Here is a 22830-nt window from a genome sequence, read left to right as displayed (position 1 = left end):
TGGGATGGGGGAGGGGCCCCGGGCCGGTTTAGGTGGGGGAGGGCCGCTGGAATCCCTACTCCTGAGAGACGACCATTTTATGAGGTGGGGGCGCGCGGCTTAGCCGATCTTAGTGAAAGGAAACGGAGGTGAAAATCCTGAGGCGAACACGTTGTTGTCTGGTGAGAAGGGGCTTCGCGGGGTTTCAGAGGCTTTCTCTAGGCGGGAGGGAGACTTCCTGGACTGGAGACCCTCCAGGCGCGACCAGGAGACGGGTTTACCCCCCTTTGGACTCGGCTCTCGGCGGCTTTTTCTGAACTTTACCACCCTGTGTCCATGGTTTGTTTTTTTTTGTTGTTTTTTTTTTTTATGATGAGACTTTATGAAAGAAAGAAAGAAAGAAAGGTTTTTAATTTTATACCGTGGGAAGCTTCAGGGTACCCGTCAGGCTTCCCCTATTACCCTGGCCTCTCAGGACTCATTCAGTATTCCCAAGGTGGAGAGCAGGCTGCGTGAGCCCCGGAGGCCAAGAAAGCTGGGCTCACGGACTTAGAAGGGTCCAACCTGCTATTTACCTCCCACTTGTTTCCTGCTAGGTAGAAATTCTCTTAAATAGGATTTGCTTCTTGAGATTTTTTTTTTTTTCTCCTTTGGCTCTGGATTTCCTTATTGCTTAGACATATATGAGATGTAGATTATTAAATATTTTCCAGGAATACTTTCTAAAAGATAAACCGTCCACAGACTATAAACCAAGAAATTAATTTTAAAAAAATCAGGATTAAAAGGGGGAGGAGGATCTCACTATGCAAATACCACTGACTACACAGAGAAAGAGTTGACAAAGCTATTTCTCCGTTTGAGTGGATGCCCTGCAATATACCACCATACATATCAAAACTGTAGAAAACACACACATTAAGGAGTTTGCAGTTATTAAAGCCTCCTCCTTCTATTGTCACTCAAACTCTCTTGGATCCTTTAAACTGACAGGGCTGTCATGAGCTCTTTCTGGCTGCTGTATGGTTAAGTGCCACTAGAGCCCTCTGTGCTGAGCCTTTGTTCTCTCCCTGGGGCCCTGCGGTTGAAATAATTAGCAGGGAGGTTCCATCAAGAATCAGACACTGAGGGTCCCTGTACTGTACAGTCTTGTGTAGAATGAATTGCAGAGAAGCTAGCTGGTAGGCTTTTGCCCCCTGGTGGTGATGAAGAGTGCCTGCGAGACAAAATTAAACAAAGATGTATGGTTCACAGATTAAACAATCTGACTGTGTTGTTTTTTTTTTTCCCCAGAGCTGCGTAGTAAACAGGAAAAGAAAAGACAAAGTTCAGAAATAAGAACTTTGAACCAATGCTTACGAGACCAAACAGGAAGCTACATGCATAACTAAGAAATGTACATAGCTGAAAGCAGAATGAACTCGCTTAAGTGAAACCTGTGGTGTAGAAACTATTCTAGAAAAAAAATATTGTACAAATCAACAGGTCTTAGTAATGTGCTTGTATGTTAATTTTCTTTGTGACTCAGGGATAGCAACACTGATTATCTGCTTTTGTGTGGCAACATAAATTCTTTTGGCAGATGACTTAATTCCATTAATCTTAGAGTGGGATAGATCACTACCATAGCAGTCAAAAGACCTGGCTTCTAGTTCCAACTCCGTAAAACTTAATTCAAATGGCTTAAAATTTTTGAGCATTAGTTTCTACAGTGGATCACTAACTCACAGGATTCTTGTGATCGAATGAGATGATGCATGATAAAGTACAGTATAAACTGTAAAACCCTGTATGTAATTCAGTTAACTTTATTATTCTCTAAAGTTTGTTCCAAGTTCAGTCAGCTTTTGTTGAGTGTACCCTATGTGTAGAAAACAGCATCAGGCTAAAAGGGAATAAAAAGGGCTTAAGAAGACATAATTCACACCTTTTCTTAATAGTAGGAAAAGTAGGTTAGTGGTGAAGACATGTCTCATCTGTAGGCAGATATAGAACATCTTTGTTAAGCATATCTGGGGTGATAAAATCCTGGTCAAAATTAGGATTCTAAAAAAATGGGATTATAAGGTATACAGATTCACATTAAGTCCATTTGTATCAGGAAGGTAATTTACTAAATTACAGAGGAAATATCTCTTCCTGGTATATAACCTTTTAAGGAAACTAAGATTTGGAAATTACTGGCACATGTTCATTAATTTAGTCACCATTAATTGAGAAAATGCTGAGTGTGTATTATATTGCTAGGCACTGTTTTTAAGAACAAATAAAAGTCTACCAGGGGCTCAAAGCCTGTTAGCAGGGAAAAACACACCAAATAATGACATAATGGTTTAGTGGTACTGTGGTTTCAATCACCTCTACTAGGCCTCCAAGGGAGATACATATACAGGAGAAGCCTAGATGTGTACAAAATGCTTTAAAAACACAGAGAAAGAGGTCTGGGAAAATTCACATTTTATGATACTGACTTTCAGGCTTTGGCTGCCGAGCTAGATCACATATGAGCATTTGAAATCTATGCTCTCTGCCCCATTTATCCCTCTTCCCTGGGCTCCATCCTGGTTTCTACTTGGTCTTCTGGTGATCTAAGTGTGGAAGTATCTCCTTCTAATAGAGAAAAGATCCTAGAATCTTCTTAGTATGTGAGTTGAATTTGAGAAGAGAGAGACCAAGAAAAAAGAGAGAGAGAGAGGCCAAGTGTAAGATTCCCAAAAGAGGAACCCAGAGACAGAAGTCCTCCTAGTTCTATTTATGGAAACTTTTTTCTTCCCACCTGTGACCTGTGATAATGGAGGCCTACTTGTGCCATTGGAACTCCTTTAACCCTTAACTTTTATCATCGCTTCTTAAGAGGTGAAATTATAGGGGAACTTTTGAAATTCTTGAGGTCAGAATTTGAAAACTTTGAGAGCTTGATGAAAACTATTAATTCTCTCTCCAGAAAGATATACTTGCACATTTCACATACTCACTGAAATCCATTGAGAGTCCCCAGGTTAAGAATCCCGATCTAAGGCTTAAAACAGTGCTTCTCAACCTTTTTTCATATCATTACATCCATAGAAATGATATTTGTATAGCACACTGGGATAAATTAAAGGGGATTTGGAGGCAACTCTATGGGGCTTGGTGAAAAAAAATACTATATAATATAATGATAAAAATAAACTAAAAAATAAACATATTAAGGATAATATTAAATATTGCATTTATATAAGCTTCAAAATAGTCTTCTCAGAAATTTAGTGAAAAAACCTGAGGTTGCTTCTATAAACATAACATTTTTTTATGTAGGTTTTAAAAAACATTATTACAATATTATTGACTGTATTCTCTATGCTGTACTTTTCACTTCCATGACTTAATTATTTTATAACTGGAAGTTTTTGCCTCTTAATCCCCTTCACCTATTTCATCTGAACCCCTACCTCCCTCCTTCTGGCAACCACATTTGTTCTCTGTATTTATGAGTCTATTTGTGTTTTTTGTTTATTTGTTTTGTTTTTTGGATTCCACACATAAGTGAAATCATATGGTATTTGTCTTTGGCTTATTTCACTTAATATAATACTCTTCACATCCATCCATGTTGTTGCAAGTGGCAAGATTTCATTCTTTTTTATGGCTGAGTAATATTCATATGTATACGTATTCATATCTATTCTATCACATTTTCTTTATCGATCCACCTATCAATGGACACTTGGGTTGCTAACCTATCTTGGCTATTGTAAATGCTGCAATAAACATAGGGGTGCATATGTCTTTCCAAATTGGTATTTTCATTTTCTTTAGGTAAATTCCCAGTAGTAGAATTACTAGATCATATTGTAGTTTTATTTTTGATATTTTGAGGAATCCCTATACTATTTTCCACAGTGGTTGCACCAATTTACCTTCCTACCAACAGTGAACAAGGGTTCCCTTTTCTCCACATCCTCACCAACACTTGTGATTCATGTCTCCTGATACTAGCCGTTAAGACTGGTGTGAGACAATATTTCATTGTAGTTGTGATTTATCTTTCCCTGATTATTATTGATGTTGAGCATCTTTTCATGTGTCTATTGGCCATCTGTATGTCTTTGGAAAAATGTCTAGTCAGGTCCTCTGCCTATTTTTTAATCAGATTGTTTTTTTAGTGTTTAGTTGTATAAGTTCTTTGTATAATTTAGATATAAACTCCTTATTGGTTAATTTGCAAATATCTTCTCCCATTTAGAAGGTTGCCATTCTGGTTTGGTTTTGGTTCCCTTTGCTGTGCAAAAGCATTTTATTTTGGTGTATTCCCAATAGTTTATTTTTGCTTTTGTTTCCCTTGTTTGAGGAGGCATATCCATAAATATGTTGCTAAGGTCAATGTCCAAGAGATTACTACTTATGAATTTTATGGTGTCAGGTCTCACATTTAGGTCTTTAATTCATTTTGAGTTTATTTTAATGTGTGGTATAAAAAAAGTGGTCTAGTGATCCCTGGGTGGCGCAGCGGTTTGGTGCCTGCCTTTGGCCCAGGGCGCGATCCTGGAGACCCGGGATCGAATCCCATGTCAGGCTCCTGGTGCATGGAGCCTGCTTCTCCCTCTGCCTATGTCTCTGCCTCTCTCTCTCTCTCTCTGTGTGACTATCATAAATAAATAAATAATTTTTTAAAACATTAAAAAAATAAAAATAAAAAAGTGGTCTAGTTTCATTCTTTTGCATGTAGAAGTCCAGTTTTCTCAGCACCATTTATTGAAGAGACTGTCTTCATTTTATGTTCTTGCTTCCTTTGTCAAAGATTAATTGACCATATAAGCATGGGTCTGTTTCTGGGCTATTTTGTTCTATTGATGTGTCTATTTTTGTGCCAGTACTATACTGTTTTGATTATGATAGCTTTGTAGTATATCCTGGAATCTGGGATTGTGATACCTCTAGCTTTGTTCTTCTTTCTCAGGATTGCTTTGTCTATTCAGGGTCTTGTGTGGTTCCATACAAATTTCAGGATTATTTGTTCAAGTTCTGTGAAAAATGCTGTTGGTATTTTGATAGGGATTACGTCAGATTTGTAGATTGCTTTGTGTAGTATGGACATTTTAACAATATTAATTCTTTCTATCCATGAACATGGTATATCTTTCCATTTGTGTTATTTTCTTTTTTTTTTTTTTTTTTAAATTTTTATTTATTTACTTATGATAGTCACAGAGAGAGAGAGAGAGAGAGGCAGAGACACAGGCAGAGGGAGAAGCAGGCTCCATGCATCGGGAGCCTGATATGGGATTCGATCCCGGGTCTCCAGGATCACGCCCTGGGCCAAAGGCAGGCGCCAAACCGCTGCGCCACCCAGGGATCCCATTTGTGTTATTTTCAATTTCTTTCATTGGTGTCTTATATTATTCAGAGTATAGGTATTTCACCTTCTTTGTTAAATTTATTCCAAGGTATTTTATTCTTCTTGATGTGATTATAAACAGGAGTATTTTTAAATTTCTCTTTTTGCTACTTTGGTATTAGTGCACACAATTGTAACCGATTTCTGCGTATTAAGTATGTACCCAGGGGATCCCTGGGTGGCTCAGCGGTTTCGCGCCTGCCTTTGGCCCAGGGCGTGATCCTGGAGTCCCGGGATTGAGTCCCACGTTGGGCTCCCGGCGTGGAGCCTGCTTCTCCCTGTGTCTCTGCCTCTCTCTCTTTCTTCTCTCTCTCTCTATGTCTGTCATAAATAAATAAAAATAAATTTAAAAAAAAAAAGTATGTATCCTGCAACTTTACTGAATTCATGTATTACTTCTAATAGTTTTTTGGTGGATTCTTTAGGGTTTTCTATATAAAATATCATGTCACCTGCAAATAGAGATAGTTTTACCTCTTCTTTACCAATTTGGATGCCTTTTATTTCTTTTTCTTGTCTGATGGCTGTGGCTAGGACGTCCATTACTATGTTGAATAAAAATAGGGAGAATAGACATCCTTGCTTGTTCCTGATCTTAAAGGAAAAGCTTTCAGTTTTCACCATTAAAGATGATGCTAGCTGTGGGCTTTTCATTTATGGCCTTTGTGATGTTGAGATATGTTCCTTCTAAACCTACTTTGTTGAGAGTTTATATCATGAGTGGATTTTGTATTTTGTTAAATGCTTTTCTGCATCTATTGAGATGATCATATAGTCTTCATCCTTCCACTTGTTAGTGTGATATATCACATTGATTGGATTATGAATATTGAATCATCCTGGACTAAATCCCACTTGATTGTGGTGAATGATTCTTTCAATCTATTGTTAAGTTTGGTTTGCTAATGTTTTGTTGAGGATTTTTGCATCTATGTTCATTGGAGAAATTGGCCTGTAGTTTTCTTCTTTTGTAGTGTCTTTACATTGTTTTGGTATCAGGGTAACTCTGGCCTCATAGATTGAATTTGGAAATTTTTCTTTCTCTTCTATTTTTTGGAATAGTTTGAGTAGAATAGGTATTAACTCTTCTTTAAATGCTTGGTAGCATTCAGCATTGAAGACATCCAGTCTTGCACTTTTATTTATTGGGAGTTTCTGAGGACCTACTCAATTTCATTACTAGTAATCAGTCAGTTCACACTTTCAATTTCTTCCTGATTCCATTTTGAAGACTGTATGTTTGGGGGAATTTATCTGCTTCTTTTAGGTTGTCCAATTTGTTGGCATACAATTTTTCATAGTTTTCTTTTATAATCTTTTGTGTTTCTGTGGTGTTGGTTGTTATTTCTCATCTTTCATTTCTGATCTTTTTAATTTCAGTCCTCCCCTTTTTTCTTGATGAGTCTGGGTAAGATTATCAATTTTGTTTATCTCCAAAGAATCAACCACTGGATTCATTTAACTTTTCTTTTGTTGTTGTTTTTTGTTTTTCTGCAAGCGTATTTCTCCTTTTTAAATTTAAATTCAATTAGCCAACATATAGTACATCATTAGTTTCAGATGTAACGTTCAATAATTCATCAGTTGTGTATAACGCCCAGTACTCATCACATCACATGCCTCCCTTAATGCCCATCACCCAATTACCCCATCCCTCCTACCACATCCCCTCCAGCAACCCTCAGTTTGTTTCCTATGGTTAAGAGTCCCTCCTGGTATTTCTTCCTCTCTGATGACTTCCCATTAAGTTTTCCCTCCCTCCCTGTACAATCCTCTGAACTGTTTCTTATATTACATATGTGAGTGAAACCATATGATGATTGTCCTTCTCTTATTGACTTATTGCAAAATAAGTTTTGATTTTTTTCTATTGATTTTTTTAGTTTCTGTTTCATTTTTTTCCACTCTAGTCTTTGTAATTTCCTTTATTCTGCTAACTTTAGGCTTTATTTGTCCTTCTTTTTCTAGTTCCTTTAGGTGTAAGTTTACATTGTTGTTTCGAGACTTTTCTTGTGTCTTGAGGTGGACCAGTATCACTAAAAAATTCCCTGCTTCTGCTACATCCTAAAGATTTTGGACTATTGTGTTTCCATTTTCATTTGTCTACATGTTTTTGTTGTTGTTATTGTTGTGTAGTTTTTATTTCATAATCAGAAACTTAACTCTGCAATCCAGCTAGACTTTGAAGGGAGTAAGGAAAATATGGAACCTACTTTGTGCAGTGAGAACACAAAGATTATAGGATATTTCAAGCAGATGGGGGTGAAGGGGTGCTCTCCTGAGCTACAGAAGGAATGGTCTAGTAGTTAAGATAAAACACAAGTCAAATTTATTAGATTTGTCCACAGTAAGCAATAGTGATCTTCTTGCTGGTTCTGCCATTCCTGGACCCAAAGCTCTCCATGGCTTCCACGATATTCATGCCCTCTTTCACCTTGCCAAAGACCACATGCTTGCCATCTAATCTTTCAGTCTTGGCAGTGCAGATGAAAAACTGGGCACCATTTGTTTAGGGTCCAGCATCTGGACAAGATGCCAGGACCTGTGTGCTTAAGGATGAAATTCTCATCATCATATTTCCCCCCATGGATGGATTTGCCACTAGTGCCATAACAGCCTGTGAAGTCACTACCATGGCACATAAATCCCAGAATAATCCTGTGAAAACTGGAAACTTTATAACCAAATCCTTTCTCCTCAGTGCTCAGAGCACAAAAGTTCTCTGCTGTCTTTGGAACTTTGTCTGCAAACAGCTCAAAGGAGGTGCAGCCAATAAAGATGGCAGGTCTTTAGAGACTTGCCATCCATAGCAATGTTGAAGAACATGGTGGAGTTGACCATGGCTGGGTGACATGGGCAGCTCTGGGGTGCTGGCATCTGCAAGGTTGTCTCCATGTATATTTTTATTTCCTCTTTGATTTCTTTGTTGACCATTGGTTGTTTAGTAGCATGTTGTTTAGCCTCAATGTGTTTGTGTTTTTTCCATCTTTTTTCTTTAAAAAGAAATATTTTATTTATTCATGAGAGACACACAGTGGCAGAGACACAGGCAGTGGGAGAAACAGCCTCCCCACGAGGAGCCCAACATGGGACTCAATTCTGGGACTCCAGGACCATGTCCCCAGCTGAAGGCAGCCACTCAACCACTGAGCTCCCTCCCCCGCCCCGCCCCAGCATCCCCATCTTTTTTCTTATAATTGATTTTTAGTTTCATACTGTTGTGGTCAGAAAAGATGCTTGATATGATTTCAGTCTTCTTAAATTTATTGAGACTTGTTTTGTGGACTAACATGTGATCTATCCTGGAGAATATTCCATGTGCACTTGAAAAGAATGTCTATTCTGCTATTTGGGGATGGAATGTTCTATATATATCTGTTAATCCAGCTGGTCTAATGGGTTATTCAAAGCCACTCCTTCCGTATTGATTTTCTGTCTGGATGATGTATTCATTGATGTAAGTGGCATATTTAAGTTTCCTACTATTATTGTATTACTATCAATTTCTCCCTTTATAGCTATTAATATTTGCTTTATATACTTAAGTGCTTCCATGTTGGGTGCACAGATATTTACAATATCATTTCTCTTATTGGATTGATTCCTTTGTCATTAGGTAATGCCCTTTTTCTCTTTTAAAGTCTGTTTTTTCTGATATAAGTATTACTACCCTGGATTTTTTTTTTTACTTCCATTTGCATGGAATATCATTTTCCTATCCCTTCATTTTCAGTCTATATGTGTCTTTAGGTCTGAAGTGAATCTCATAGACAGCATATAAATGCATTTTGGTTTTTTATCCATTAAGTCACCTGATGTCTTTAATTGGAGCATTTACATTTAAAGTAATTATTGATGGGTATGTACTTAATACCATTTGTTGTTTTCTGGTTGTTTTTATAGTTCTTTGTTCCTTTTTCTCTTGCTCTCTTCCCTTTGGCTTGATGGCTTTCTTTAGTGTTATGCTCAGATTTCTTTATTTTTTGTGCATCATAAGGTTTTTATTTGTGGCTACTGTGAGGATCGTGTATAAAATATGTGTATAGTAGCAATCTGTATTAAGTTGATGGTTTCATACTGTTGGTTTGTTGACTTCAGTTCACATGTGTGCTGAAGAACACATTCTAAAGGCACTACATTTTTACTCTCCATGTTTTATGTATGTGATATCTTATTCTACATCTTTATTTTGTGTATCCCTTGACTAATTTTTGTAGATATAATTGATTTTACTATTTTTGTGTTTTAACCTCCTTACTGGCTTTGTAAGTGATTAATCTACTACCTTACTATATGTTTGCTTTTACCAGTGAGATTTTTTCATAATTTTCTCCTAGTTATGTTCTTCTCTTTCCATTAAAAGAACATACTCTTCCCTTCCCTGTAGGGGCATCTAAGTGGCTCAGTTGTTTAAGCGTCTGAATCTTGGTTTCGGCTCAGGTCGTGGTCTCTGAGTTATGAGACCAAACCCCACTTTGGACTCCTTGCTGGGCATGGAGCCGCTTGGGATTCTTTCTCTTCCTCTCCCTCTGCCCTTTCCCCATCCTGCTCTCACTCTTGCTTTCTTAAAGAAGAAGAAGGAGAAGGAAAAGAAGGAGAAGAAGAAGAAGAGGAGGAGGAGGAAAAAGAAGAAGGAGAACTTCCTTTAAACAAAAAATAAATACAAACAAAAAAAGGAATTTATTTTAACATTTCAGGTCATCATTCAGAATTTAAGATGAGATCAAGAGTTTCCCAGATAAACAAATGTTAGAGGAGTTTATCACCACTAAATCAGTCTTATAAGAAATGTAGAATTTTAGGATTGAAATGACTGCATGTAATTCCTGAACAAGACAATTTAACAATGATCACTTGGTAGTCATTATTGATGAGACTATAATTCATGTAACTAGGTGATGAATTTAAAATGATTTTCACAACAATTAAAAATGTACGAGTATAAATTATCTGTGACTCTAATAGCTCTTACTTTTTCCCATGGCAAATATAATGTGGCATTATCTTATAACATGACTGGATTTAAAATCCACTTAAACTTTTTGTATCAAGTATATATTACAAAATAATGATGAAGCTCTAATTTGCAGAGTATGACTGTGTTATTATAATGAAAATTCTGCAGCTAAGTTGGATGTAACTAAAAGGATACATCAGCTGTATACGAAGGTAAGAATTCAATATATATGAACAGAGGCAGATTGGGAGCTGAGTTCATAAGTATCTGGCAGGCCTTCCTGCCTTTCCTGGCCACACCTTGGGCTGTGAGTCCTGCCCTTTGAGTACCTGAAACTGCACTTTTTCAGCAGCTCCAAGGCTCTGAGCTTATGACAAGCAGCAATACTCACTGCAACTGGCTTTGGAAAGTGATGCCCTGGTAGTGGAATACTCCTTGGCTTTGCTTCTTTCTTAAAGAATGCCTGCTTTAATAAAGCAAGTTCTTCATTGTGCTTGCCTCCTGTGGGACCATGGGGGACACTAGGATCATAAGGCTCTTATTACTTTGGGCTACTCTCCGAGAATCCTTGGAAGAAATTGCTTCTGGTCAGGGGTGAATTATGTGGAGGCACCAACCACCCCAGTCATTCCAGGCCACTCAGAGCTGAATAGGTAACTATCTTGCAGCAGTACATCTATAACTCATTTATTACACACTAAATGAAGTGTGTCACTTAAAAGACTATGGTTTATATAGCTAAACTTATTAAAATATTTTGTTTTTAATAACCCAATTCCTTACATTTGAAATGACTAGTTACAAAGTGATATAGCTATAAATTAATCAATACAGATAGAATATATAATAGGTGGAGTATGATTGAGTCATGTATTACCTTTACCTGGTTGTAATTTTTAATAAACTTTAGTAATCTTTTACTAACTTTAATAATCAGTGCCCAGATAGGGGCACAAATAGAAACCACACTAGTTATTTGAATAGATACTTTAACAAGAACTGTTAATTAGATATAAAGTTAAGTAGATGACTGCAAAGCTAAAAAGAGAAATCTAAGGTATGATAGAGGGACCAACTGTTACTGCATCTAGAGCTGGAGAAAAAAATAAAGGAAGCAAAGGAAAAAATTTACAAACTTAGAGGAGTGACCCCCCCCACACACACACACACATACACAGAGCTAAAACTCAGATCTCTGGGAAGATGCTGCTTAGCTGATGTTGGTGCTTCTGAGCTTAGAGGAGAGACTACATTGGACCCAGACTTCTAATTTTTTTTTAAGATTTTATTTATTTTTTCATGAGAGACATACATAGGCAGAGACATAGGCAGAGGGAGAAGCAGGCTCCCTGTGGGGAGACTGATGCAGGACTCGATCCCAGGACCCTGGGACCACGACCTGAGCCAAAGGCAGACGCTCAACCACTGAGCCACCCAGGTGCCCTGGACCCAGACTTCTAAGGCAGGAACATTGTCTGGCTGGAGTTGGTGTCTTTGAGTCAATGAAATGTACAGGACTGTAGAAAAACTACAAACTGGATTTAGTCATTGCAACAGAAAGGACCTACTGCTAGGAGGATAAAGAAGCATTGCAGAGGTAAAGCACACAGGAACCAAAAGATTACAAGAAGCAGTCTTGAGATACACAGGAAGGAACAATTCTCTTCTCCTTCTTCAGTCTTGGGGTCTCCCTCTGGTGCCCCCAATTAGCAGAGCTTACCAGAACCCACTGGCAAGGCAAAAAAAATGTGGTTTTTAGAGTCTCAGCTCCAGCATCAAAGAAGAATACAAAAAGATGAGTTTAGTGCTGAGTTAATAATTTAGTAACTAACATTTGACTGATACTGAAATTGATACTAGAAATGGAGTTTAACTTTCATCCTCTAGTTTGCACATATTTTATGAAGACAGTTAAAGACCATACTACTTCCTGCTCCCCAAATCCAATAAGCATAATGTCATCAATGTACTGGACAAACTCAATGCTGATTGGAAGGTCAAGATGCTCAGTATCTCTGTGGACTGCATTATGGTAGAGAGCAGGAGAACTGAGATAGCCCTGGGGCAAGACAGTGAAATTATATTGTTGGCCCTGCCAAGTAAAAACCAATAGCCTCTGGTGTTCTCTCCAATTTGTATGGAGAAATAACCATTTGCTAGGTCAATAGCTGTATACAGGGTGGCAGGGATTGTGTTGAGTTGCTCTAATAAAGATATTACATATGGAAGGCAGCTGGAAACATCAGCTGATTAACTTTATAATAATTTACGATCATTCTCCAAAATCCATCTGCCTTCTTCATAAACCAAACAGGCAGGTTAAATTGGCATGAGATAGGTTTCATCACTTCCTGCTTCTTTCAGATCTTTGTTGGTGTTACTAATCTCTGTAATTCCCCATTCTGCCATCCCAGGAAAGCAAAATTGTTTACTCTTCTGGTATATATGTATGTAAGGGAGGGGACTTCCCAAGGGCTACAACTTGGCCTTTCATATTATAAGTGCCCTGGAAGCACTCCAATATTAAGAACTCTGAGAAGGCCAGCCCCGGTGGCGCAGTGGTTTGGCGCCGCCTGCAGCCTGGGGTGTGATCCAGGATTGGGTCCCACGTCAGGATTCCTGCATGAGGCCTGCTTCTCCCTCTGCCTGTGTTTCTGCCTCTCTCTCTCTCTCTCTGTCTCTGTCTCTGTCTCTCATGAATAAATAAATAAAATCTTAAAAAAAAAAAAAACTCTGAGAAAAGAAGAGTAACAAGAGAAACGTAAAAAACAACTAGGGAAGTGGGAGAAAAACTCAGATATTGTTATCCTGGAAGCCAAATGAAGAAAGTACAGTATTCCCCCACTATCTGAAGAAAGTACAGCATTCTTTTGAAACATTCTGTAAACCAGAATGATGCCAAGAAGTAATTACCATTTATATATATGGAAAAAATTTTTGAGCATTCCTAGACCCCAAAAATCAAATCTCTTAGGCTTTTCTGATTTCTTATGACACATCTTGCTAATGGATACATAAAATACATTGAGATAAAATACAGATAGAGGCTCAGACATAGTTCAAAGCAACAGTTGCTGAAGGCTGAGCTATTGAGTGTGGTTCCTAGAGAAGGAGCTTAGAGTGTATGCTGCTGTATAGTGGCTCACTGCAAAATGCTGAATGCTATTTTGTACTTTTTGCCTTTTTTTGGTAAAAGCAAAAATCCTCTTCATATTTCTTTCCCTTAGGGAAACCAGGTGGTGGTCGATGCATCATCAAAATTAATGCTCAGTTATGACCTACCTCAGCAATACCCCAATTCAACTGTGTTCAGGCTTTTCACCACTGGCATAAATGGTGCTAATCTTAAAGGATCCTGCACCCCAAGTCAGTCAGCATTACAACAATACTTCATGAGACCCTCATGCTGTGCCATGTGCAGTTCAGTAATACTTGCTAAACATCCCAGCAAGCAAAATCTTCCAAATCCATGCAGAAGAAAGATCAGTGTGAAAATTCAAATGTCCTCCAGAAGTTTCTGGGTTCTCACCAGACCATCCTCCTTACTTTCTTTGTGGTGCTGTTGTCAACAGCTTTTGTCTTTCTAGCATACAATGCCTTCATAAACAGGATACAGGCAATACCAGTTGTTTATGTATCCACTCTAGAAACACCACAGCCAGGTTCTTATATCTCCACACATTCCTCCCCTCCCATTCATGGCTCTACAATCCTCACCAGCCTAAAGTCAGCTGCAACATTGGCTATGGAGTATAAGGTACTAACTTCCACTTGAACAAGTCCCCTTAACTGTAGAAGGCTGGAGATTTCTAGCCCTAGACCAGGAAGCCTAGCAGCAACCTCTACATTCATAAGCCCCTAAACAAGGCTTCTGAGAACTGTAAATAAAGGGTCCTAAACTGTTCCATTAAAAAAAAAGACTCAATTTCTCACCTGTCCACCATAAGCCCACACTTAAACTGGTAGATTGTAGTGGCATTTAGAGTCCCCAGGAATGAACATCACCTTAGTGCCAATGTTTAGAAATCCCTGAAAAACCTGAATATTTATTTTCCCTGGCACATAGTCATTTTAGGAGATGACCACAGATCCTGTGAAGAAGATTTGGAAGATTTTTCCCTATATACTGATGGCAGTGCTGCAGTTTCCTCCTTTAAGTAGATCCAACCTTGCCTTCAGTTATGGGGTTTAGGCCTAGAAACTGGTGAGATGTCAGAACTCTCCACTGTGGTTACTAGAGTCATATTTTTGGTCACCATATATGGATTTTTTTATACCATAGGTAGATGACCAACATTTCAGTAGGCTGGCCATCTCTTTTATTCCTAGAAACACCAGTCCTTTAACCACACAGATTGCTGAGAGTCAAAAAAAACATCTGATTACCACTGTATTTCCACTGCTCTTTATGGTAAATGTGTCTACTTAGGTAGTTAGGTAGGTAGTTAAACACTAATATTTGGCCTCTACTATCCTGAAATGGGTCATTCCATATGCCTATAGAAGAAAGCCACTATAGAGCTTTTCAAGAATATAAATACTCCCATCACTAATATACTTTTCAATGCTTTAGTAAAGTGTTGTCCCTTAGACAGAATTCTCTTAGAGGATGTACTTGGGGGGAGTGGATGTGCAAGTCAATATGCAATTAAATCTACTCCAATATTCCTATTTCCCTAAGCCTTGGTATTTCTTCTTACATTATGCCAAGGAAGTTCCAGTATCTCAGTTTAAGCACATGCTACTAAAGAGTCCAAGTTTCAGTGAATTTACCAAATAAATGATTAGTGTCACTTCCAGCTGTAGATGCTAAAACATTAAATCCTTAATTTCTGATAAGTGTACCCATATTAATAAATTCTAACAACTCAGCATTATATTCTGTGCTTCTTTCTTTAATTTCCTTATAATATACTCTCACACACATTCCTTGGGTTTCTGCCACTGTCTATGCAAATCATAAAATCTTATGCTATAAAAACTATTTCTTCCTGGCCAGACTTTGTATTTGCACTGCTGGAGCATTTTAACATCTGATTGTAGTTATGAATCTCCTAGAAGTAAGAGGTGGTTATGGTGAGTCTTGAGGAAAATGGGCATCTCCTAGTAAGGCAACTGCCCCATCCATTTTTCATCCATTCTTCATCCATTCAGCCACTCTATGCATTTTAATGGGGAGCTTTTTTTTTTTTTAAGGTTATTTATTTATTCATGAGAGACACAGAGAGGCAGAGACATAGGCAGAGGGAGAAGCAGGCTCCCTGCAGGAGCCTGATGTAGGACTCAATCCCAGGACCCCAGGATTACAACCTGAGCGGAAGGCAGATGCTCAACCATTGGGCCACCCAGGTACCCCTTGATGGGGAACTTAATCCATATACATTTAGAGTAATTATCAATAGAGAAGAACTTAATAATATCATCTTGTTCATTGTTTTCTGGTGTTTCATAGTTCCTTTGTTGCTTTCTTCCTCTCTTACTGCCTTCCTTTGTGAATTGATAATTTTCCATAGTGGTATGCTTTGATGCCATTCTTTTTATCTTTTGTGCATCTACTGTAGATTTTGGCTTTGTGGTTACCAGGAAACATAGACTACAATAATTATTTTAAGCTGTTAACAATTTAATTTCAGTTACATATAAAAACTCTACCTTTTTACCCTCCTATTTTGTTTTTGATGCCACAATTTACATCTTTTTATATTGTATGTCCATTAGCAAATATTGTAGTTATAGTTATTTTTAATACTTCTGTCCTTTAACCTTAATACTAGAATTAACTGATTAATATACTACCACATTACGGTATTGAAATATTCTGAATTTGACTATATAGTTGTATTTATCAGTATGTTTTATGTTTTCATATATTTCATGTTACTAATTGGTGTCCCTTTTTGCCAGCTTGAAGAATTCCTTACAAATTTTTGTAAGACAGTTCTAGTAGTGGTGAACTCCCTCAGCATTTTTTTTGTCTGGGAAAGACTTTGTCTCTTCTTTATTTCTGAGGAGAATTTTGCCAGATAGAGTATTCTTGACTACTTTAAACATATCACCCCACTTTCTCCTGGCCTATAAGGTTGCTGCTAAGAACTCTACCAATAGTCTTATGGGGTTCCCTTGTAGGTAACATACTTCTTTTCTATTGCTGCTTTCAAGATTTATCTTTGTCTTTGATTTTTGACAATTTTATTACAATGTGTCCTGGGGAAGATATCTTTGGGTTGAATTTGTTTGCAGACCTGTGAACTCCTTGAACATGGACATGCAGATATCTCTGCAGATTTGGGAAGTTCTCAGACATACTTTTTAAACTAAGCTTTCTGCCCATTTCTTCCTCTCTTTAGACTCTCATAATACATAGATTATTTCTCTTAATGGTGTCCCAACAATTCCAAGGGCTTTCTTCATTCTCCTTCATTTTTTTCCCTTTGTTTTTCTCTGACTGGATCATTTCAAGTGATCTGTGTTCCTACTAGGTATTTATTTACCCCCAAAAAAGTGAAAACGATAATTCAAAAAGATAAATGCACCCCTATGTTTATTGCAGCATTATTTACAATAGCCAAGATGTGAAAGCGACCCAAGTGTCAATCAATAGATGAATGGATAAAGAAAATGTCAGAGTGCCAGGGTGGCTCAGTGTCTGCCCTCAGCTCAGGTCATGATCCCAGGGTCCTGGGATTGAGCACCGCATCAGGCTCCCTGTCAGTGGGGAGTCTGCTTCTCCCTCTCCCTCTGCCTGCTGCTCACCCTGCTTGTGCTCTTTCTGTGTCTAATGAATAAATAAAACCTTAAGAAAAAAAGATGTCACACACACACAATGGAATATTACTCAGTTGTAAAAAAAGAATGAGATCTTGTCATTTATGACAAGATGGATGGACTTAGAGGGTGTGCTAAGTAAGTCATACCATATGATTTTACTTATATGTGGAATCTAAAAAACCAAAACAAATAAACAGAAAGCAAAAACAATCTGATAAATACAGAGAACAAAGAGATGACTGTCACAGGAGAGGGATTTGAGGAATGGGCCAAATGGGTGAGGGGAGTGGGAGATACAGGCTTCCAACTATAGAATGAATAAGTCACAGGGATAAGAAGTACAGCATAGGGAATATAGTCAATGGTATTATAATAGCATTGTATGGTGACAGATGATAGCTACATGTGTGGCGAGCATAGCATAATATATAGACTTGTCAAATCACTATGTTTTATACCTGAAACTAATGTAACATTGTATGTCAACTATACTTCAATAATAATAATAGTAAATCTGTGTTCAGATTCACTGAATCCTCTGCTTGGTCTAATCTGCTAGTGAAGCTCTTTATTGAATTCTTCATTTCAGTCCTTGTATTCTCCAGTTCTAAAATTTCTGGTGTTCTTTTTTATGTTTTCTCTTTGTAGACCTTATCATTTTAAAAAGATTTTATTTATTTATTTGACAGAGTGCACAAGCAGAGGGAGGGGCAAAAGGAGAGGGAGAAGCAGGGTCCCCGCTGAGCAGGGAACCCAATACGAGGCTCAAACCCAGGACCCTGAGATCAGGACCTGAGCGAAAAACAGATACTTAACTGAGCCATCCAGGCACCTCAGGAACTTATCTTTTCATTATTTTATTGTTTATTTCATCAAACTGTTTATCTGTGTTCTCTTGTAGCATTCTGAACATCTTTAAAACAATTATTTTGAATTCTTTGTTAGGTAATTTATGAGTCTCTACTTCTTTGGGGTCCATTACTGGAAATTTACTGTGTTCCTTTAGTGGTATCATGTTTCCTTGATTCTTTGTGATCTCTGTCACTTTTGTAGGTGTTTGTGCATTTGAAGAAGAGTCACCTCTTCCAGACTTTATGGAATGACTTTGGTAAGGAAATACCTTTACCTGGGTTGGGAGCATGCTGGAACATGCTGTGACCCTTGGTCTAGTACTACAGGATGCCAAGTGTGAGGGCATGTAGTGCCTGTAGATGGAGATGGGTGGAGGTGGCATGGTGTGTCATTGGCTCAGGAAGCTGTGGTCCATGACATCAAGAACTGCATGATCCTTGGTGAGAGTTGCAGGCAGTGCACAATGGCTGGAAGGACTGTTGGGTCCTTTAAAAAAAAAAAAAAGATTTATTTGTTTTCTTTTAGAGAGGGAGAGCATGTGAGGGAGAGAGGGAGGGGCAGAAGGAGAGGGAAAGAATCCTAAAGCCGTCTCCCTGCTGAGCACAGAGCCTGTAACGGGTCTATCCCAGGACACTGAGATCAGGACCTGAGCCAAAATCAAGAGTCAAACACTTAACCAACTGAGCCACCAGGGTGCCCCTGGTGGATTCTTTAACAGAACCTCCTGTCTACTGGCTAGGTACCATGCCAGACAGTGATGGTGGCCATAGCCAGTGGTATGCACACACTTGGCTGTGGGGCCAGTTGAGGCTGGCTGCAGAGACCATACAGATGTGCAGTGGTGAAATCTAGGGCCCCCAGCAGAGTCTGGGGCCAACTGCAGGCACATAGGCAGCTGCAGTGGCTCTGGCTGTCAATGTGTACATGTGTGACTATAGGGGCTAGCTATAGGCACATGTTTGGCAGGGTTGGCCAGTGATGGGAATTGGGGCTACTGTCTTACAGGTGCACAACTATAAGGTTAACTATAGTGAGTGGGACTATGTAGACCAATGTCGGGTTAGGGTCAACCCAGGCCCAGCAAAGTCTGTACAACTGTACAGACTTTGGCTTTTCCTGTGGGGCTGCTGGAACAACTTGCTGTGGCATATGCACAGTAGTAGAGGCTGATATTGGGAGTTAGGCCAGCAGCATGCAGGTGAATAGCTGCAGGAATCTCTTGCCATTCTCAGCAGTTATCTCTGTCTTACCCTGGATTTTCTTTCCTAGCCTTACCTCTAAGTGTTCATCAGCAAGGGTTTATCTTTAACTTTTTTTCCCCTCTCCTAGAAGATACTCTTATTGGGTAAGCTCCTACCAGCATCCATCCGCAAATGTATCCTTCTGTCAGTACCCAGGGGTTTAAAACTCATGAAATCCAGCTAATTGACATCTCTTATCTTCTATTAGTCTGACAAATCAGAATTGTGTATAATTTCTGCCTTCTACCTAGAAACCCTTTCCTCAAGGTTAACTGGCTGTCCTTTCATATATGACTGACAGTCTTGTCAATCAAGATGCCAAATGCTGCAATTCACCAATTTATAAATCTACTGGGAATGCATATAAAGGGCCCTTACCAGATTCACAAAAACTCTGTCTCATAGCTGGCAATCTACATAAAATGACTGTATAATCTCACGGATGGGAGGATGAGGTATGTAGAATGTTATGAACTTTGAGTAATTCAAAAGCAAGTTAGTACTATTCAGACTAGGTAATACTTCTGTCATTTCCCGATGGACTTGATTATGCATAACTTCCTACCAATGCACCATAATATATTTCAGTGTCATTAAGATTCTTACTGGAAATTTCTATAGACCACTGGGCAGATACCTAAATGTGTTAGCATCTCCAAACTCAAACTCTTATCCTTCCTTCAACCTGTTTTCTCCCCTTTCCTTATTTCATTTCATGGCATCATCATCCATTTAGCCTTGTAAATATGAAAAAAAAAAAAAAAAAACCACTCCGCGAACCTTAACTATTTCTCTTTCACTCTTTAGATCCAATTTTCCCCTCAATCCTGATCATCATTATCTGTTTTAGTTTATGTTCCCTCTGAGTAGACTGATACAAAGAGTTGAGTGCAAGTTCATTTGGGAGGTGGTTCCAGGAAACAATGGTAAGGGAATAGAGAAGTATTACAGGAAAGTGAAGGAAGCCTGTATTATTGGGCAGGTTGCAATTCAGGCAACTGAAGCTTTATTCCATTGAGGAACTCTGGGAGACAGAAATGTTCTACCCATGGGACCATTATACAACTCCCTATCCATCCCTGGCCGAGGGCTTCTCTTATTAGATACCAGCTCTCAAGCGCTTCTTGCCTATCCCCACATTTGAACTGGCAGGAAACCCTCAGACAGAATTCCAGGTGCTTACAGTCTAAAACCATCTGCATGCACTGCAAAAAGTGAATCTGAAGCGATATGGTTTGGGGATTGGCAATGTCAGGCAGAACCTAGACTGATGAGGGCCATTTACCGCAAGTGCAACATTTCAGGTGGAAAATTTACCTTCATTCTTTCTTCCCCCTGTCCTTCATAATTCCAGTCTTTGCTGGTGGAGGTAACTTTTTAAAAACACCAATCTGATCATATCTATTCTATGCTTAAAAGCATAAAGTCCAAACTCCTTGATTCAGCATGAATAACTTTTACAGATTGAAAAGTGACTTTTTCAGCCACATCTGCAATTTTGTTTTATATAACTGTGCTCTGCTACATGAGTGCTTCCTTTTTTAACTTTCATACCCTCGCATGTATTGTTCCTTTTCCTTCAAATACTCTTCCCCTCTTCTTTACACAAAAATGTCTTATTAGTCTGTTAAAATCCAGTTTAAAAATCTGTAATTCTATGAAAACTTCCCTGATCTCCCTGGGAAAAGTAATTGCTTAACCCTTTGTGTTCTTAGCATTTTATATGCACCTCTTCTTTTGCACTTTGCAGATTGAATTGCATTTTTTTATCCCTTTTTCCATCGCTAAACTAGGAACTCTTCAAAGGAAGTTTTCCTGTCTCCCTGAGCACAAGTCTTACTCATCTTCACAACTCCAATGTCTTTTTGCATATAGAAGGCACCCATAAAGGTTTATTGTATTGAATTTATCTGGGTGGATCCAAACAAACTGTTTTAAAAAGAAATGGAAAGGAACTTCTTAGTAATTTCAGGAGATGGACACTGTAAGCAGAGAAAGCAGTCTATTGGGACCTAACAAAGAAATCTATTTTATATTTATTATTTAAGAACTTCAAAAATGCTTTGAAGCAGCTATTCTAAAAGGTTGGAATCTGTTGTCTCCAAAGGCAGTAATTTTGGTTTCTTCAACTAGAACATGTGCTGTGTTGATAAAAAGAAATGTAAACACTCTAGCACATTATAAAGACACCATTTCAAATTAAATCGTCCCTGCATTGTAGCTACCCCTAGAAGCAGAGGCCAAGTATATAAAATCTCCTTTCTACATAGCACCTAGCCTAAATATACACAAATTCTTAAATGATTTTTGACACAGCAATGATTTTGATAATTTGTGACTGAATCTGGTCATTTGCAGTGAAGTAGAGATCTGATAATTATCCACTTTCATTCCTTAATATAAATAAATCACATTCCTCTCAGAACTCCTCATTCAAAAAAATACTTAGTGAGATTATTACTCTAATGTCTGTATTGTCATTCTCACATGAACTGAGTAACCATCAAAGTTTCACTTCATCTCATCTGAATCATTATTTCAAAAATTAATGATAATAATAATGTCTTAAAAAATTCACTTGCATTACTGTTGCCATTTTGTGTGTGTGTTTCTTTTTTTAATGATAATAGTGGTGATTATTAATGGTTGAGTTTTCTTGTCATTAGCCTTGCACTAATCTAGTTTTGGTCAGTAACAACAGCATTAACAGTAGTACAGTTTGAAAAGTTTAGCAGTTGAGAACTTACCATTCAATAGAATCATGGGATGCAGTGGGGGTTGGGGGTGATTTCAGCCTTCCACAGTACTTTTTGTTATTTATTAATACTTTCTCTTTTTGTTATTAATATTGGTCTGGTAATACTTTTCCCTACCATTTTATGATACCTTTTAGTGGCCCAGATGAGTGAGTCAGCATTTCAAGAGGAACCTAAACCTGCTCAGGTATCCAGCCTACATAGGTTTCTAACTACTTAACTATGAGAGAATTTGAGATGCAACATTCTTGAGAAAATTGAGATGTGGTATCATATTTTATTATTTAATTGTTTTTCTTTTTAGTTGCAGTATTGTGCATCAGGTTATGATAAAAGTGCTGGAAAAAAAGGGGTTGGGGTGCCTGGGTGGCCCAGTTGGTTAAGCAGCCAACTCTTGATCTCAGCTCTGATTTGCTCTCAGGGTCATGAATTTCAAGTCCCACATTGGGTTCCATGCTGGGTGTGGAGTCTACTTAAGAAAAAGGGGTGGGGAGACGCCTGGGTGGCTCAGCGGTTGAGCATCCACCTTTGGCTCAGGGCATGATCATGGGGTCTGGGATCAAGTCCCCCATGGGGCTCTTTGCAGGGAACCTGCTTCTCTCTCTGCCTATGTCTCTGCCTCTCTTTCTGTGTCTCTCATGAATACATAAATAAAATCTTAAAAAAAAAATAAAGGGAGGGATGAGGAGGGTATCAAATAATAATTGGGTCACTGTAATCTGCTTCTAGCTGGTTGGCATTTATAACAAGTCTATTACTGTTTTAATTTAATACAGCTACTTTGTGTGATTTTATTTGGTATGATGTTTGCCCATTATGTAAAATTTTTTTACATAAAAGCTTACTATACTAGAGTATGTTAGTTTTATCTTTAGCTTCTTTTGTATACCAGTTACTAAC

At 38.3% G+C, this 22830-nt stretch overlaps 1 protein-coding gene and 1 pseudogene across 8 annotated transcripts in view; one reads left to right on the top strand and one right to left on the bottom strand.

Annotated features, from left to right (window-relative positions):
- EFCAB5 (EF-hand calcium binding domain 5) overlaps nt 1-22830 on the top strand; it is a 177895-nt gene that overhangs the window by 930 nt on the left and 154135 nt on the right. For 3 of the 8 annotated variants that reach the window (XM_072779181.1, XM_072779183.1, XM_072779184.1), the window contains exons 2-3: nt 18135-18189; nt 22068-22117. In XM_072779181.1, coding sequence (XP_072635282.1) covers nt 18135-18189; nt 22068-22117 — 105 coding nt within the window. Of the gene's footprint in view, nt 1-16; nt 162-18134; nt 18190-22067; nt 22118-22830 lie in introns of those variants that run through there. The other 5 variants (XM_072779182.1, XM_072779187.1, XM_072779185.1 and 2 more) reach the window with 5 other exon arrangements.
- On the bottom strand, nt 7623-8412 carry LOC140606183 (peptidyl-prolyl cis-trans isomerase A pseudogene; annotated as a pseudogene).

Source organism: Canis lupus, chromosome 16 (genome assembly GCF_048164855.1).
Source record: "Canis lupus baileyi chromosome 16, mCanLup2.hap1, whole genome shotgun sequence".
Classification (NCBI taxonomy): Eukaryota; Metazoa; Chordata; class Mammalia; order Carnivora; family Canidae; genus Canis; species Canis lupus.
This window is presented reverse-complemented; position numbering and strand designations above follow the sequence as displayed.